We start from the raw sequence: 18,616 nt of genomic DNA on the forward strand, positions 1-18,616 counted from the left end.
ACCCACCGACCTCCCCCCGCGCTGCCAGGGCCCCACCGACCTCCCCCTACGCTGCCAGGGCCCCGCCGGCACCGGGCCGGGCCCTCATCGCCCGTAACCATGGCAACCCCTCCCCGACCTGCTCCATGGCTCCGTCCCGCCGCTCCGCGTGCGCCGCCGCCGCCGCCACGCACCACGTGCGCGCGGGTCAGAGGTCACGGCCCCGCTCCGCCCCCCCCCCAGGCCACCACCTTTCCGCCTGCCCCCGGCCCCTCCCCGGCGGCAGCGGCCACACCGGGAGGGGGAAGGGCGGGGGGAGGGGGATCATCCCGGTGGGCGGGGGGGGGGGGGAAGGGCAGGGGATAACCGGGGAGGGGTCAAAGGGGAGAGGTGACACGGCGCGGATGCGCATGCGCCGCACGCCATGGGGCCGCATGCGCATAGGCGCGCACCGGGCGGGTGCCGGCGGAGCAGGCGCGCATGCGCGGAGAGCCTCACCCCGGGGGGGGGGGGCTCGGCGTGCTGCGCATGCGCACTGGGGCGGCCGTTGGGCGCGCACGCCTCGGCCGGCCGGCGCGTCGGCAGAACTGCGCATGCGCACAGAGGGGAGGGAGAGACTCCTTGAGGGGGCGCATGCGCACGGCGTGCGGCCGGGAGGGAGGCGTGGCCCGCCCCGCGCGCGGGTGGGGGGGGGTGGGGGGGGAGAGGCGGTGCCGCGCACGCGCGCCGCCGCGCCGCGCGGGGGGCTTGTCTCGGAGGCGTCCCAAGATGGCGGCGGCCATGCTGGGCCCCGGGGGTTGCAGTGCGCAGGCAGCGGCCCGGCCCCGCGGCGGCGGCCGCCGGCGGCACTAAGCCCCGCACCGCCCGCCTCGGCCCGCCGCTAAACCCCACCTGGCGGCGGTTTCCCCGGGGAGAGGGGGGCGGGTGTGGTGGTGGTGGGGGGGGGGACGCCGGCTCGCTGCGGCCTGCCCCGGGGCCTGCAGCCGGGCCCTGAGGCCGCCGCCGCTATGGAGGGGCCCGGCGCGGCGGCGGTGGGCGCCGGCCCCGGCGGCAGTAACGTCCCCGCTTTCCTCACCAAGCTGTGGACCCTGGTGGAGGATCCCGACACCGACTCGCTCATCTGCTGGAGCCCGGTGAGTCCCGATGAGGGGACGAAGCGGCCGAGGCCCCGGGGCCCGGCTCCCGGCAGCGGGCGAACGCCCGCTGACGGGAGCCGGGCCCCGAGGCCTCGGCCCAGGCGTGTCCGCGGCCTCCCGAGTGACTTTCCCAAGCCGCGGGACTCTCCAGGCCTCGCAGTTCCTAATTAGAGGTGCTGCCTCTTTCCCCGCTGCTTATCCCGCCCGTGCACCTCATTATCCCAGCGCCGCAATCCCTCAGGGGAAAATGAGCTGTCCCGGCTATTCGAGGGGAGAAAAAAAAAACCAAAAAACCAAAACCCCAGCGTCCAGGTGCTTTTCTAACTGTTTCCATGGCAGGGGATGCTCTACAGTATTTAGCCGTGTCATTATAACCGCTGTGCCAGAGCCCGTGCTGTTTCCGCTTCGCTCTCCCGCTTTATGATCGCTCCAGTCGTGCAAGTCCCCCTTTTTTTTCTCTCTCTTATTAGCCGCTTGGGGAAGCGTAAGGCTTGTCTAAAAGATCAGAGTGTCCAGAGCCAAATGCTGCAAGCTGTTTTTTTCGGAGGCAGTCCCATCTATGGTGTTTACCTGAAATCAAAGGGAAGACGTTTTCTTGCTCTTTAGTTCTTAACCTGGCAGACCGAGCAGTTAAGTGGAAATAAGTTCTTGCGAATATTCTCCTGTATCGCCTTGCGTCGGCCGCAGATCAGGCGTTTGCTACCCAAACTATCGAAGGAAGGGGCGTGCGGTAACACTTATAAGAGTGAAAAAGGACTGTCGTGTAGAGGTTTGACTTCAGATGGGCGTGCGGAGCTAAGACGAGTGGAACTGCGGTTCAAGATCATAAAATGTGAACGATAAGGACCAAAATAAAAGCGTAAACGCGCTGGGAAGGTTTTTTCGTAACCCTTGATCGTAGCTGCTCTCCACCGGCTACGACTGTTTGCTTATCTGGCTCAATGTGGCAGTGACGAGATGAAAGACCTGCGCTGTCTGTTTGCTGCAGATATTGCATTGCTCTTAACTTTGCAAGTCATCGCCCCTGAACAGACGCCTCGTCCTGTTACTAGAGCAAACAACGATTTAACACCTCGCGTTAAATAAGTTTGTGTTCGTTGTGTTGCTGAAGCACCGCGAGAAATCGCATTTAGGGGCAGGGGGCAAAGGGCATCACCCCGTTCCCTCTGCCTTTGGGAGCTGCAGTGGCGCTTTCCTCCTGAGAGTGGGTATGAGAGAATTTTTGGGGGGGATTCTGTGAGAACTTTCGGCCTGTGTCTGAATGCAGACAGATTCGCTGTTTGGGCGGTGTTTGAATTAAGCTGTGCCACTGGGAGTATGGAGTAATATCCATGGGATTAGTATCTACATGCAAATCAGCATGCTTTTGCAAATAGGTCTATGTACTTTGCTTGTGTTGACAGGTAGATGAAGTTGCCTACATCTTTACATTTCTCCTTGCCCAAAAGATTTGTCGTGAGTGTAGGAGGAAAGAGGTGCTGGTGTCGAGGCTGGAGCTCCTGACTGCTCGCTTCCCTCCCTTGGCACAGTTTGCTGCCCCCTCTTCTTTGGGGTTGTTGTTCATTTTGACTGTTTTTGGTTTGTAACATAGAATTGTAGAATCGCAGAACAGTTTGGGTGGGCAGGGAGCTTTAAAGGCCATCGAGTCCAACCCCCTGCCCCGGGACACCTCCCGCTAGCCCAGGTTGCTCCGAGCCCTGTCCAACCTGGCCTTGAACCCCTCCAGGGATGGGGCAGCCACAGCTTCTCCGGGCAACCTGGGCCAGGGGCTCACCAGCTTCATCATGGAGAATTTCTTCCTTATTTTTAATCTCAATCTCCCCGCTTTTGGTTTAAAACCCTTCCCCCTCGTCCCGTGGCTCCCCTCCCTGCTCCAGAGTCCCTCCCCAGCTTTCCCGGAGCCCCTTGAGGGGCTGGAAGGGGCTGGAAGGTCTCCGCGGAGCCTTCTCTTCTCCAGGCTGAACCCCCCCAGCTCTCTCAGCCTGTCCTCCCAGCAGAGGGGCTCCAGCCCTCCCGGCATCTCCGGGGCCTCCTCCGGCCCCCGCTCCGACACCTCCGTGTCCTCCCGATGTCCCCGGGGCTGGAGGCAGCACTGCAGGGGGGTCTCCCCCGAGCGGAGCAGAGGGGCAGAATCCCCCCCTCGCCCCCCTGCCCACGCTGCTGGGGATGCAGCCCAGGCTGCGGGGGGGTTTCTGTGCTGCCAGCGCACGGTGCCGGCTCATGGGCAGCGTTTCCCCCCCCTCCCCCAGCCCCCCCAAGCCCTTCTCTCAGGGCTGCTCTCCATCCCCCCACCCCCAGCCTGGGCTGGCACCGGGGGCTGCCCCGTGACCCCAAGCTGTCCAAGCCCACCTGGGGACAAGGGAGCTGCTGCTGGTAGGTGAGAGTTCAAGGGTAGGAAAGGGAGATTCGTACGCTGGTTGTGCATCCGAAGAAGCAGTGTGCTGGGTGAGGTTGCTTTGCAGTAGCTGTCGGGGTACGCGTTCTGGGCCTCTGCTAAATGTGCAATATCCTCCTTCGTTCACTGAGTGATAAATCGCCTTTTTTTACTGGGTGTTTGCAGTGGGGTGACAGTGTCCATGAAGAGCAATGCGGCAGCTTGGACAGCCACAGCGCTGAGGTCCAGCCTAGATCTAAACTTTATTCCAAAGTAGCTTTGCTAGTTTGCTAAAGAGATTATTTTTTTAACTGTTTTATGCTATTGATAGTACAATGAGAAGCTCACAATCATTTAAAAAAGATTTTAGGGCCTTAGGGCAACTGGTAAAGCGATCAGGAGCTCGGGTTGTGTTCTACTCCATCCCTCTGACATCATCGATGGACGAGGGAATATATAGGAGGAGTCAACAGGTCAATTCATGGCTCCGGGACTGGTGTCGTAGGCAGGGCTTTGGGTTTTACGATCACGGCTTGGCATATGAGGCACCAGAGCTGCAAGCAGCTAATGGGATGCACTTATCCCAGAGCAGGAAAAGGATTCTGGGGCAGGAGTTGGCAGGCCTCACTGCCCGGGCTTTAAACTAGATTTGAAGGGGGAAGGGGTCAATAATTTCATGCTTGCCTGTGACCAACAGTGGGGCAGCACATCGGGGGCAGAGGCATGGAGTCCTAGTAAGGGCTTTCAACTTGTTGTCCTAAGGCAAGCCGGAGAGGACGCACCGGGACACCCCAAGGGAATCAAGGGCGATTCGCGCAAGAGGGTGACACGGCCAGCCCCGCTGAAGTGCCTCTACGCGAATGCAGGCAGCTTGGGCAATAAACAGGAGGAATTAAGGGCCACTGTGCTGCTGGAAAGCCATGACGTAGTAGTGGCCATTACTGAAGCTTGGTGGGATGATTCCCATGACTGGAATGTAGGGGTAGACGGATACGAGCTCTTTAGGAAGGACAGGCAGGGGAGGAGGTGTTGCCCTCTACATCAGTGACCGGCTAGAATCCATGGAGCTCCACATGGGGAAGGACGAGGAGCTGGTTGAGAGTGCATGGGTTAAGATTAAAGGGAAGACAGGGGAAGGCCATGTTACAGTAGGGATCTGCTGCAGGCCACCTGACCAGCAGAGCCGAGCAGATGAGGCCCTCCATAGGCAGATAGAAGTGGCTCCGCGTTCACAGGCCCTGGTCCTTGTGGGGGATTTCAGCCACCCTGACATCTGCTGGAGAGACCACACAGCAAGGCACCGGCAATCCAGGGTGTTCCTGGAATGCACAGATGACAACTTCCTCCTCCAAATGGTAGAGGAACCAGCAAGAAACGGTGCTATGCTGGACCTCCTTCTCACCAACAGGGAAGGGCTGGTGACCAGCGTGAGGCTCAGGGATAACCTTGGCGGCAGTGACCACGAAGCAATAGAATTTAAGATCCTCAGGGCAACTAGGAGGATGTATTCCAAGCTCACAACCCTGGACGTTAGGCATGCAGACTTTGATCGGTTCAGGGATCTGCTGGCCAAAGTGCCGTGGGACAAAGCCCTAGAGGGAAGGGGGGCCCAGGACAGCTGGTCAGTATTCAAGGATCACCTTCTCCGTGTCCAGGAGCAAACTATACCGACAAAGAGGAAGGCAGGAAAGAATGCTAGGAGACCTGCCTGGATGCACAGGGAGCTCCTGGACACACTGTCACACAAAAAGAAACTTTATAAGGAGTGGAAGAAAGGACAGCTGGAATGGGGGGCATACAAGGAAGCTCTCTGAATAGCAAGAGACCTGGTGAGAAAAGCTAAAGCTCAGTTAGAGTTAAATCTAGCCAAGGAGATCAAGGGAAACGGCAAACATTTCTATAGGTACATTAATGGTAAGAAGAAGACTAGGGAAGGTGTGGGCCCCCTCAGAAAGGAAACGGGGCAGCTGGTGACAAGTGACATGGAGAAGGACGAGGTTCTCAACGACTTCTTTTCCTCACTCTTCACTGGCAAGGGTTCCAGCCACACTCCCGGAGTCACAGAAGACAAAGGCAGGGGTTGGACAGAACTGCCCATTGTAAGTGAAGATCAGGCTCGTCACCATCTGATGAACTTGAAAGTGAACAAGTCCATGGGACCCGATGGGATACACCCATGCGTACTGAAGGAACTGGCGGATGAGGTTGATAAACCGCTCCCTATTATGTTCCAAAAGTCAAGGCAGTCTGGTGAAGTCCCCACTGACTGGAAAAGGGGAAACATAATCCCCATTTTCAAAAAGGGAAAGGAGGAGGAACCAGGGAACTATAGGCCACTCAGTCTCACCTCCGTGCCTCGTAAGATTATGGAGCACATCCTCCACAAGGCACTGCGGAGGCAGAAGAAAAACAGAGGTGACTGGGTACAATGAACACGGCTTCACCAAGGGCAAATCCAGCCTGACAAACCTGGTGGCCTTCTATGAGAAGCTCACAACGTCAATAGACAAGGGGAGAGCAAATGACGTCATTTACCTGGACCTGAGCAAAGCCTTTGACACTGTCCCGCATGACATCCTGGTCTCCAAGCTGATAAAATATGGCTTTGGTGGACTGACAGTTCAGTGGATAAAGAACTGGCTTGACAGCCGCACCCAAAGAGTGGCCGTCAATGGGTCCGTGTCCAAGTGGAGGCCAGTGACAAGTGGAGTCCCTCAAGGATCAGTACTGGGACCGGTCTTGTTTAACATCTTCGTCAGTGACACGGACAGTGGCATAGAGTGCACCCTCAGCAAGTTCGCCGACGACACCAAGCTGTGTGGGGCGGCTGACACGCTGGACGGAAGGGATGCCATCCAGAGCAACCTTGACAGGCTGGAGAGGTGGGCCCATGCCAACCTCATGAAGTTCAACAAGAACAAGTGCAAGGACCTCCATCTGGGTCGGGGCAATCCCAAGCACCGCTATAGGCTGGGCGGTCACTGTCTTGAGAGCAGCCCTGAAGAAAAGGACTTAGACTTGGGGGTGCTGGTGGACGAGAGGCTCAACGTGAGCCGTCAGTGCGCACTAGCAGCCCAGAAAGCAAATCATATCCTGGTCTGCATCAGGAGAAGCGTGGCCAGCAGGTCGAGGGAGGTGATTCTCCCCCTCTACTCCACTCTCGTGGGACCCCACCTGGAGTACTGCGTCCAATTCTGGAGCCCCTACTACAAGAAACATATGGACGTGCTGGAACGTGTCCAGAGAAGGGCCACGAGGATGATCAGAGGGCTGGAGCACCTCTCCTATGACGACAGACCGAGAGAGTTGGGGTTGTTCAGTCTGGAGAAAAGAAGGCTCCGAGGAGACCTTCTAGTGGCCTACCAGTATCTTAAGGGGGCCTACAAGAAAGATGGGGAGGGACTTTTTAGGATGTCGGGTAATGGTAGGACTAGAGGGAATGGATTAAAACTAGAGATGGGACGATTCAGACTGGGCGTTAGGAAGAACTTCTTCACCGTGAGGGTGGTGAGACACTGGAACACGTTGCCCAGAGAGGTGATGGAAGCACCATCCTTGGAAGTTATTAAGGCCAGGCTGGATGGGGCTCTGAGCAACCTGATCTAGTGGGAGGTGTCCCTGCCCATGGCAGGGGGGTTGGAACTACATGATCTTTAAGGTCCCTTCCAACCCTAACGATTCTATGATTCTATGGGTGGATGAGTCTTTTAGCTCTTGGCAGGAGCTAAGGAAGCGTGGTGTGGGTGGATACAACTCTTAAAATTTATTGTTAAGTCTTAGATCCCGATGATCTTCACTTCAGAAGCAGGGTTCTGCCTGCGTCAGCCGTCTGAGCTCCGTGTTAGTCCCGGTGCTGAAAGTAAACGTTCTGTGAGTCAATGGAATCTGTGAAACCTTGGGGAAGGATTGGGTCTTCCCCTAAGCAGTTCTCTCACCTTTTCTTTTCTTTTTTTTTTTTGTTAATACAGACTGTGATACAGAAAGTGGTTCTTTATCCCCAAGCTTACTCGGGTAATCAGTAGTTGATTATTCTCATCTTGCTGTGTTCAGTTCCTTTCTTTTAGTTTCCGTTAGTAAAAGATGGAAGAAACAAGCCGGAGGGGTTCAGGAATACGGATCTGTTAAGTTGTTGTAAGAAGGAAAGGGATCTTCTACGTGGGTTTGAGGAGAAATCGACTCAGTAGAAAGGTGGAAAGTAAACAGGTGGAGATAAAGAAGCATAAGACGCTTTGAAAAAGATATTAATTTCTAATATGACTTCTTTGAAGGTAAAGGCTTCAAACTTTATTTCTGATTCCTTGATGTACTTTTTTTTTTTTTTAACTTTCTTCAAGTGAAACTTCTCTCATCCCTGCAGCTAACGCTGTAGCTCACGGCTAACGGTAACGAGTCGAACCTTCCCCCCGCCGCGTGCAGCCCCTGCAGGTCTGAAAGGCGGGATGGCTTTTAGGCGTTTATCATGTCCCTGGCGTCAGGAGGCCCTGCCTCAGCCGTAAATCCCGGCGATTTCTCGAGTGTAACATTGCCACTTTCTGTTCAGAGACTCGGATTTGCTAATCGGAGGCCGAAAGTGGTGTGGGAAAGCCCCGCTGCTCGCGCTCTCACCGGCGCCTCTCCTCTCGGCCCCGGGGGGGGGCAGTGGCTGAGCCGTGTTTTCCAAAGGGCATGCAGTTAGAAATGCGTTTTCCTCGTTGTTTCAAATCAGCCCGTGTTTCTCCCATGTGAAGATGAGACGGCACCCGGCTGAGCTGCCGGGCAGCAAGTTTAAAAGGCAGATATCTCCTAATGTCGCTCACGGGTTGCGTAATCCCTCCCGACAATGATGGTGCGCAGGCCAAAACCGTAGAAGAATTTGACAAGAGTTCAAGGAGGATGGATTGTTTTCTTATAAAACACAATGTCTGGATGTAATTTCTCGCCTCGAAAGTACCAGAACTGCCGTAGCACCAGTTTGCTGGGGAAAGTCGCTGTTGCCTTGCTCAGACTTTTCCCCAAGCGTGTGAGGTGGCGTCTTGTCTCCCTGGACCTTCAGCCTGACGTGGGACACCAAGTCTTCTTAACTCCGCAGCAGATTTCTCCATTGAAACAACCGAGCTGAAGTATATTTGGGATGCAAATAGTATGACTCCTTGCAGACTAGTGTATTTCTGACATTATTTGCTACATTTACCTCCCCCTCCGAGGCAAGCACTCACCTCAACTAGGAGCTGGCTCCTGCCAAAGCCTGCGGATCGTCTTCGCCTCTCTGCTAGTGCGTCGACTCAGTGAGTTGATTCAGCTTTTTGTGCTCCGTACGTTGATTGTTTGTTTTTTTTTTTCCCTGCGTATTTTTTTGTTGAAGAGTTGAGTTTTAGTGACTCATCCTGCTGACACTTGAACTGGAGACCAGATCATTTGAGGAGAGGCTGAGGGAGCTGGGCATGTTTAGCTTGGAGAAGAGGAGGCTGAGAGGAGACCTCATTGCCCTCTACAACTCCCTGAAAGGAGGGTGGAGAGAGGTGGGTGTTGGCCTCTTCTCCCAGGTGAATAATGAGAGGACCAGAGGAAATGGGCTGAAGCTGCGGCAGGGGAGGTTTAGGTTAGATATTAGGAAGAATGACTTTATTGAAAGAGCGGTCAGGCACTGGGACAGCCTGCCCAGGGAGGGGGTTGAGTCACCATCCCTGGAGGTGTTTAAGAAACGTCTAGATTTGGCGCTTCAGGGCATGCTCCAGTGACAGAGATTGTAGGGGTTTTTTGTGTGTGTGTATGGTTGGACTAGATGATCTCAAAGGTCCTTTCCAACCATGAAGATTCGATGATTCTATGACTGCTGGAGGTAATGGGAAAGTGTACCTGGGTATGGTAGGAAGAGGGGGACAACCTGTTGAGTTAGTTGGAAGGTGGGCGGCTTGTGCGTCTCTGGAGGCAGGAGATGATCTTGGGAAGCCGCATGGCATTGCTCTGATCCTGGAGAAGCTCCTGCTTAGGCATCTTCTCTTGGCTGCTGTCACACATAGACCTCTGTTGTGGCTTGATGGGCAGCTCTTGGGCTAGTGCTGAACCTTCCCTGCCTGCATCCCTCGTGCTGGCTGTAGCACTTGTCATGATCTCGGTGAACTGAGGTTGGGAAAAGCTCAGAGAAGTGCCGGAGCCAGGAGGGCAGGGGAAGGAAGCTGCGCCCGCTTTGGTGGCAGTGACTTGGCTGCATCTTTGTCTCATTTGTCGGGACTTCTCAGCCTATCCGCTGGTGATGTGATGCTCTCCTCTTCCCTCCTGGCAGCCCTGGGGCTCACCTGAATCCAGGTGGGGTTGTTCAGCCTGGAGAAGGTTCCGGGGAGACCTTCCAGCCCCTAAAGGGGCTCCGGGAAAGCTGGGGAGGGACTCTGGAGCAGGGAGGGGAGCCACGGGACGAGGGGCAGCGGTTTTGAGCTAAAAGAGGGGAGGTTTAGATGAGATCTTGGGAAGAATTCTTGACTGCGAGGGTGGTGAGCCCCTGGCCCGGGTTGCCCAGAGAAGCTGTGGCTGCCCCATCCCTGGAGGGGTTCAAGGCCAGGTTGGACGGGGCTTTGGGCAACCTGGGCTGGTGGGAGGTGGCCCTGCCCAGGGCAGGGGGTGGCACTGGGTGGCCTTTAAAGGTCCCTTCCCACCCAAACCATTCCATGATTCTAGGAGGCAAATAAATGGTGCTCAAGAGCAGGCAGAGCCAGAGCTTTCCCTTGGTGGTGAGTCCATAAATCAGCACAAGCTGCAGCGTGCAGTGTCACCCCTTGGAAGGTTTGCAGATACACGAGGGTGGTGGCAAGGTGAGGAGAGGCGTCTTCTCTCCTGCTCTGCCTGCGTTGTCCTGTCTTCCTTGTGGTCATCGGACCCTCTGCTGGGCCTGTTCCATCTGCTGAAGTGAAAGAGCTGGGCTGATTCAGAGGGACCCTGGGGTAAACGAGGGATGGAGCGAGACCTCTCTTTTCTTGCAGTTGTTACCTTTTTTTTGGCTGGCCCTGCATCTTGTGAATTCATATCTTCAGAGCATCCCCTGTTAGAGGGAAGGCTCGGTTAAACCATCTGCTGATGCTTTGCATTTATATTACTCATCTGGAAGGGAGCGTCCGGTTCAGAGCCATCAGCTGGGTTCTCTTCACTTGGGGAACAGGGACGGAAGAGGTGGGGAGGGAGGGTGTGCTCCTGCAGCTCCTCACGGGGAGTTAGGACGATGCTGTGAAATTCAGTAGCCCACCCAGGCAGTCACTTTTGTCTAATTCTTAAGCCTGGATTTAGAATATGCTGCACTTGGGCTTGCAGAGCCTGAGTCCTTGTATCATAGAATCATAGGGTTGGAAGGGACCTCTGGAGATCATCTAGTCCAACCCCCCGCCAGAGCAGGGGCACCCAGAGCAGGTTGGATGCGTCCAGGCGGGTTTGGGATGTCTCCGGAGTTGGAGACTCCCCCACCTCTCTGGGCAGCCCGTGCCAGGGCTCTGCCACCCTCAAAGCAAAGAAGTTCCTCCTCATGTTTAGGTGGAACTTCCCATGCTCAGGTTTGTGCTTGTTACCCCTTGTCCTGTCCCTGGGCACCACTGAGAAGAGCCTGGCCCCATCCTCCTGACACCCACCCTTGAAGTATTTATCAGCATTGATAAGGTCCCCCCTCAGTCGTCTTTTTTCCAGCCTGAAGAGACCCAAATCCCTCAGCCTTTCTCCATCAGAGAGGTGTTCCATTCCCTCAGCACCTTGGTAGCCCTTTGCTGTCCCCTCCCCAGCAGTTCCCTGTCCCTCTTGACCCGGGGAGCCCAGAACTGGACCCAGCACTCCAGATGTGGCCTCCACAGGGCAGAGCAGAGGGGGAGGATGACCTCCCTCCACCTGCTGGCCACGCTCTTCTTGATGCCCCCCAGGATGCCATTGGCCTTCTTGGCCACGAGGGCACATCGCTGGCTCACGGTCATCCCGTTGTCCCCAGGACTCCCAGGTCTCTTCCCACCGAGCTGCTCTCCAGCAGGTCACCCCCAACCTGTCCTGCTGCGGGGGGTTGTCCCTCCCCAGGGGCAGCACCCTGCACTTGCCCTTGTTGAATTTCATAAGGTTCCTCTTTGCCCAGATCTCCAACCTGTCCAGGTCTCTCCACCAGCAGGCTAAACGTGACCACCTGCTGCTGGCGAACCCCATGCCCTCACCTCTGCTGCAGCAGAAGCCAGGATTGCAGTAGAGGACTGTCTGTGTGGTAGGCACGGGGTGCTCCAGCAAGGCCGTGAATGTTACCGTCCAGAGCGGTACGGGCAGATAAATGACCCTGAGCCTTGCCCTGATTTAGACCTAGAGGCGGCTGGACTATTTGGGAGGGTGACTCAGACTTGGAAAGCCACCACACGTGGAACAGCAAACCCTCCAGGGCACGCTGATCTTCAGCAAAGTACGAGTGAGGTGCTGCTTCCACGCGGCCGGGTTTCGGGCTGATGGCTCTGTTAATGTTCCTGGACAGTGGAGGGGAGCAGAGGGCATGAAATAACCTCATCAGCAGCTTGTTTTGCCTGTAGACACGTACACGCTTTCTGCACAGCTTGCCAAATTCGAGGCCGGCTCTCCTGAGGTCGGTGCCGAGGTCTTTGCCCGCGCTAGGAAAATTACCCCCTGCTGAAACTGTCTGTCACCGGGTTCGGTCCTTCAAGAAGAGGATTCCTGGTGGCGTAACTTAACTCTGGGTGTGCGGGAGACACCGCTTCCCCTCCGGCTCCTCTAAACCCAGCGTGAGCTGAAGGCAAGGGACTCGCTTCGGCCAAGTATTGTATGGAAAACCTGAACTTACAGCTGGAAATGAGGAACGTGCAGAAGAATTACGATACTGGTGTGCTTCTAAAGAGTTCTGATTTATGGCCCGTGAAAGTTAACTGAAAATTGAGGAATCGGAAAGAGGAAGGGTTTATAGCTGCCAAGCGGTGAACGGGGGAAATGTGAGGTTTTGTCTTATATTTAATCCCTCAGGTGCATAGATAACAGCAGCTTTCATGGTTCTGCAAGCAGGAGTTGATCCAGGCTGGTATATAGGGCGAGGGTTTGTTAAATAAGGCATCGGGCTTTTAATAAAATAAAATTCAGCCGTTGTTCAGAGCTTTTATGTTTGAAATGCTTCTTTTCGCATTCTGCGTTTGCAAAGCAAACTGAAAACAAAACTTACTCCGGTAGGCATGGCGATCAAAATAAAACGCGGATTTTTACAGGGCAATGAGAGCTTGTAATTGTAATAGTAATTGCGCTGGATTCTTGAATTTCAATTCAAGAATGTGTGCCTTTAAAGGTGGAGTTTTTTATCTCAAACAAGCTAAAAGGTGCGTTTGGAATCGCGAGGTGAAGGTCCAGTGTTATGGTAGGAGATTGAAGTAAGAGTGTTACTGAGAGCATCAAGAGGAGCGTTTAATGGAGAACCTCTACGTAGAGCTGGAGAGGGCTGGGAGCCAAAACCACTGGATCCGCTCCCAGTGCTGCTGGGAAGGGGCTTTGAGGCGGTGATCTGCCGAGGCATCGCAAAACGGAATGTTTGGAAACCGTCCTTTGAGACTTTGGCTTTTCAGGTGTCCGCCTCCACCATCCCTTCTCCCCGTTTAAATAACTTTGTCAGCTTTTCGAGCAGAGATGACACCGCTGTCCTCTTCCCAAACGGCACAGGAACTCTCGGACCACCTCGAGGAGCCCATTTCCAGGACGGGGATGGTTTTCTGCTGAAGGCTGTGGAGCTGTGATCCTGCGCGGTCTTGCCCTGCGCTCGTTCATGCCAGGCATTTTGTTTCCTTCGTAGAAAGGAAGCTGGGAAGGAAGCTTGGGGGAAGCTGGGAAGGAAGCTTGGGGGAAGCTGGGAAGGAAGCTTGGGGGGAGTTGGCAAGGAATCTTGGGGGAAGTTGGGAAGGAAGCTTGGAGGAAACTTTATCTCGGTAGATAGCAACAGTTTTCCCTGTTTTTCTGCGTTTTGCTCATCAGAGAGGAAAAAAGCTGTCAACTCCGCGTGGGGGCACTTGATGCTGAGCGCAGGGAATGCCACGATATTAGTTATAACTGGTGATTAGCAGGAATAAATTACTTCAGTAGTCGATCTGCTGTGGAAGTCTGTTGGATCCCCTGGTAATTATATCAATTACTGGATAAAGGGAGGCTAGCGCAGGTCCCACGCGACATTTGGTACCTCCTCCCGCCCAGTATTCTTGATTACAGATTCTCGGTCTCACTCCATGAAAACTTCTGCTTTGACCCACAAAGGGAGTGATTATTCCTTGCCTTTTTCGAGGTTTAGGACCCCTAGCCTGGCCCAAGAGGATTTCTGTTCTTGTGGTACCGCTTCCGGCACAGGGTGTTTTCACTTTCAGTTATAAGGAATGGTGATGAAAAGCTAATTTTAAATCCTTTTGTATACACAGAAGTTCCTTCTGTACTTTCCCCCCCCATTAGCAATGTATTTTTCACAGGCTGTACTTTCTCTTACCTTTAATGTGTTTTCTAAATAGAAGTGCGGGTATCTTTCCTTGGCTCAAAGCTGTAAATCTCCAGTAACCGCGGCGCAGACAAGGCATTACCGTGGGCAGGTAAGGACTAAGGCCACATCCGCAAAGCGAGTGAAGAAGCGGCAAAAAAACGAAGGGAAGTGTGGTGTTTGAAAACGTTTTTGTTAAGTTTTAGGTGAAGTTACAGACCGGTTAGTCTCACCTCTGTCCCTGGGAAGGTAATGGAGCGACTCATTCTGGATGTCATCTCCAAACACGTTGAGGAACAGGAAGTCACTGGAAGTGGTCAACATGGATTTACCAAGGGTAAATCATGCCTGACCAATCTAATAGCTTTCTATGATGTTATAACGGGTTGGCTGGATGAGGGGAGAGCTGTAGATGTCATCTACCTTGACTTTAGCAAGGCTTTTGACACTGTCTCCCATAACATCCTCATTAGGGAGCTGAGGAAGTATGGGCTAGATGAGGTGACAGTGAGGTGGATCGAGAGCTGGCTGAGTGACAGAACTCAGAGGGTTGTGATCAGCGGCACAGAGTCCAGTTGGAGGCCTGTAACGAGTGGTGTCCCCCAGGGGTCAATACTTGGTCCAATTTTGTTCAATATATTCATTAATGACCTGGATGATGGGACAGAGTGTATCCTCAGCAAGTTTGCTGATGGTACCAAATGGGGAGGGGTGGCCGACACTCCAGAGGGCCGTGCTGCCATCCAGCGTGACCTGGACAGGCTGGAGAGCTGGGCAGAGAAGGACCTCAGGAGGTTCAACAAAAGCAAGTGCAAGGTCCTCCACCTGGGGAGGAAGAATGCTAAGCACCAGTATAGGTTAGGGGTGGACCTGCTGGGAAGTAGTTCTGAGGAGACGGATCTGGGGGTCCCGGTAGACAGTAAATTATCCACGAGCCAGCAGTGTGCCCTTGTCGCCAAGAAGGCCAATGGCATCCTGGGCTGCATAGGGAAGAGTGTGGCCAGTAGGTCGAGGGAGGTCATTCTCCCCCTCTACTCTGCACTGGTGAGGCCACAACTGGAGTACTGTGTCCAGTTTTGGGCTCCCCAGTTCAAGAGAGACAGGGAACTACTGGAGCGGGTCCAGTGTAGGGCAGCTAAGATGATTGAGGGACTGGAGCATCTCCCTTACGAGGAAAGGCTGAGAGAGCTGGGACTCTTTAGCCTGGAGAAGAGAAGGCCGAGGGGAGACCTTATTATGGCATATAAGTATCTAAAGGGTGGGTTGAAGGAGGATGGTGCCAGACTCTTTTCAATGGTTCCCAGTGACAGGACGAGGGGCAATGGGCACAAGGTAGAACATAGGAAGTTCCGTTCAAATACACGGAAAAACTTCTTTACGGTGAGGGTGACAGAGCACTGGAACAGGCTGCCCAGGGAGGGTGTGGAGTCCCCTTCTCTGGAGATTTTCAAGACTCGCCTGGATGCAGCCCTGAGTTATGTGCTCCAGGCAGTCCTGCTCTAGCAGGGGAGTTGGACTAGATGATCTCTAGAGGTCCCTTCCAACTCTGAAGTTTCTGTGATTCTGTGAAGTTACCAGCTGGGCTCCTCAGGGTTCCCGGGCTCTGTCTGCTGTAGTCCTTTGGCTCCTGTTGGCGTAGGAAAGGAGTATCTGCGTGAAGTGAAGTGAGTAAAGTCGGAAGGCGTCGCTATCACAGAGCCTTATCCTGCCAGGGAGACGTGGGTAAGCCCTGAAAAAGCTGCAATTAGGAGTGGTACGACCCTAATCGTACGGAATGCAAGGTCATGCAAGTAAGCGATTTTTGCTGTCTTCTGGGAATTCCCTAGTTATGCCCGCAAATAGTTGTTTCTATCTTACGAACTCGATCAGGGTGCGTTTCCTGCTGCAAAACCAAGCTTTTTAAGCTTTTTTTTTTTTTTTTAAAGCGTGTGTGAGCTGAGTGACCTGATGTGGGTGACCGCGTGGTCCCCAGGAACCAGCCGGGTTTTGGCAGCGCTGCCTTTGAACCGGGAACGAGCAGTGGTGGTGCCCAAAGACCTTCCGCGGCTACTTGGGTGTAGTTTAGCAATAGGAAACCGTGGTCTGAAAGTTACGTTTCCTTAACCCAGCAAAGAAACGGCTGGGAAAAGACAAAGCCTAAACAAACTAGGACGAGAGGAAACGGCCTGAAGTTGTGCCAGAGGAGGTTTAGGATGGATATTAGGAAAAATTTTTGTGCTGAAAGGGTTGTCAAGCGTTGGAAGAGGCTGCCCAGGGCAGTGCTGGAGTCACCATCCCTGGAGGGATTGAAAAGCCGGGCAGACGCGGTGCTTAGCGATACGGTTTAGTGATGGTTTTTGTCAGTGTTGGGTTGATGGTCGGACTGGATGATCTTGAAAGGTCCCTTCCAACCTCGACCATTCTAGGATTCTGTAAATGAGTGGGACTGTGTGGGTATGAACTTCCCTTAACAAAAAATTGGAGGTCAAAAATAGGGAGGGTTCTGGATCTGCACTCTAGTAGGCCTTGTGGTGTCACAGAAGAAGTTTGAAGATCGAGTTTGAATAATTACGTGAATTCTGCAGTCCCCTGTGACAGCATGAGGCCGAGCCTGGTCCCCCACGCGGTCTCCTCGCGGTCCTGCGCTGGCTGGGACAGCAGGGTGCTGTTTGATCCCTCCTGCTCTGCCGGCTCTTCCCTTGCGGGATTTCTCTTTCTTCCCGGGAAGACTCTGTGCAGAGGGACCTGGCGACGCTCTGCCACGCGTGAGCAGAGTGGGGCCGGTAAGCTGGAGAAACAGCGGTATGGCGAACAACGAAAAAAAATGGATCTTTGATCGATCTGTTTAGCGGGTGGCTTGTCTGTAGCTGCTAGAAAAAAGCCTGGTGTTGATCAGCAGCTTTGACCCGGAGCTGCGCATGCGGCAGAGGGATTTTTCCGGTGGAAAGTGCTTTCAACTGTCAGAAAACTCCCGTCCTGCTCCACTGATGTCTGATCTCTTGGTAAACTGGTACGGTTCCGCCTTGGAGGTCGCTTGCGTGAAGTTCCCTTATACAAAGATTGCCAGCGCCTCAACACGTTTGTTTGGATTTTTTTCTTGGAAGCTGAAGCTCGTCTCTTTGCACGCAAGAGGAACGCAGTCTCGGACCCCAGGTGGTGACGGGGTGTCTCACAGTGGCGTAGGGGGGAGCTTTAGGGAAAGTCGGTCTTCAAAAAGGCAAGTTTCAAATCTCCATGCTGGAAATGGCGACTTGTGTAGGGTTTTTGGACTGGAGCGGGGTTCTCTTTCCATCGCGCTGAAGCCGGAAACAGTGCGGTGATGGAAAGCAGCTTGGGCAGAACCAACGCCGGCACGTGCTCCTTCCGTACAGCGGTAGGGAAGGAGAATTTCTTTACCAGAGTTACACGACTCGTTTCCCAAATGCGGTATGAAGAGTCTGTTTCCTGCAGAGCCGAACACGTGGACGCAGAGGTCTGGGGTTGTCGCAGCCAGCCTGGATTTCTGAAATTCGGTGATTGTACCCCTTATCCTGTTTCCAGTGCTTGTCGGATGGGCTGTGAGCCGGTTCGGCTGCCTGGTCTCACAGGAAACTTCTGGAAGGTTTCTGCTGCTGAATTTGTAAGTTGGATCAAGTGTTGGGCAAGAGAGGGAGAGGAATCTGTGGAGCATCATGGTCTGTGCAAGGTGACGAGAGCGTAGAGCTGAGATCAAGGGGAAGGGGAGGGAGGACAAATTTTTGGTTACAGCACGCCGATGCAGAGGTTCTGCTCATCCTGCCTGATCCCGTCCTGAACTAAAGATGAGGATGAGCACAGACCCCAGCCATCGCAAGTACCTTGATCCAGAACCTCCAGTTCCTTCACCGGAATGGCTGCTACTGCCACCGCGGTTGGTATCAACTTTACACATGGAATTTTCGTATTTCTAGCCAAAAGTGTGTACGTATCAGCAAGGATAGGCGTCACTGCGTGGCCTTGCCTCCCCAGCAGCTGTGACAGGCCAGTGGCCGGTGTCTAACTGCAGGCACAGTCACCCGAGGCAGCCTCCCGATGAGTTGTGTGGAGGGTCACACGAAGACTGGCTTTCACTGTGGCCACGGCCGGTGTGTTGGTAGCCCCAGAGCAGGTACGCTCAGATTCAGCTCCAGATTAGGTCTTGTGAAAGTGTAGAGTCATAGAATCGTTTAGGTTGGAAAAGACCCTCGGGATCATCGAGTCCAACCATCATCTCCACTCTACGGAGTTCTCCCCTGCACCACATCCCCCCCCACCACGTGGAAACGGCTCTTAAACACCTTCAGGGATGGCGACTCCACCACCTCCCCGGGCAGCCTGTTCCAGTGTCCGACCACTCTGTCTGGGAAGAATTTCTTCCTCATGTCCAGCCTGAACCTCCCCTGCTGCAGCTTGAACCCACTCCCTCGTGCTCTATCGCTGGTGACCCGTGAGAAGAGACCAGCCCCAACCTCTCTACAACGGCCTTTCAAGTAGCTGTAGAGAGCGATGAGGTCTCCCCTCAGCCTCCTCTTCCTCACACTAAACAGTCCCAGCTCCTTCCATCGCTCCTCATCAGATTTATTCTCCAGGCCCTTCACCGCCTTCGTTGCCCTCCTCTGCCCTCGCTCCAGCACCTCGAGATCTCTCTCGTGTTGAGGTGCCCAGAACTGGACACAAGACTCAAGGTGTGGCTTCACCAGTGCTGAGTACAGGGGGACA

General features: G+C 54.3%; 2 protein-coding genes across 3 annotated transcripts in view; one reads left to right on the forward strand and one right to left on the reverse strand.

Moving 5' to 3' along the window:
* The window catches only part of BOP1 (BOP1 ribosomal biogenesis factor), an 82,873-nt gene extending 82,523 nt beyond the window's left edge, over nt 1–350 (reverse strand). The window contains exon 1 of the mRNA XM_074578094.1: nt 119–350. Within this exon, the coding sequence (XP_074434195.1) occupies nt 119–127 (9 nt within the window). The 5' untranslated portion in view covers nt 128–350. The remainder of the gene's footprint in view (nt 1–118) is intronic.
* Nucleotides 351–743: 393 nt separating this feature from the next.
* The window catches only part of HSF1 (heat shock transcription factor 1), an 81,480-nt gene continuing 63,607 nt past the window's right edge, over nt 744–18,616 (forward strand). Inside the window, exon 1 of one of the 2 annotated variants that reach the window (XM_074578098.1) lies at nt 744–1,112. In XM_074578098.1, the coding sequence (XP_074434199.1) occupies nt 987–1,112 (126 nt within the window). In that variant the 5' untranslated portion in view covers nt 744–986. The remainder of the gene's footprint in view (nt 1,113–18,616) is intronic. The other variant, XM_074578097.1, reaches the window with a different exon arrangement.

The sequence above is a fragment of the Larus michahellis genome, chromosome 2 (assembly GCF_964199755.1).
Source record: "Larus michahellis chromosome 2, bLarMic1.1, whole genome shotgun sequence".
In the NCBI taxonomy this organism is placed as follows: domain Eukaryota; kingdom Metazoa; phylum Chordata; class Aves; order Charadriiformes; family Laridae; genus Larus; species Larus michahellis.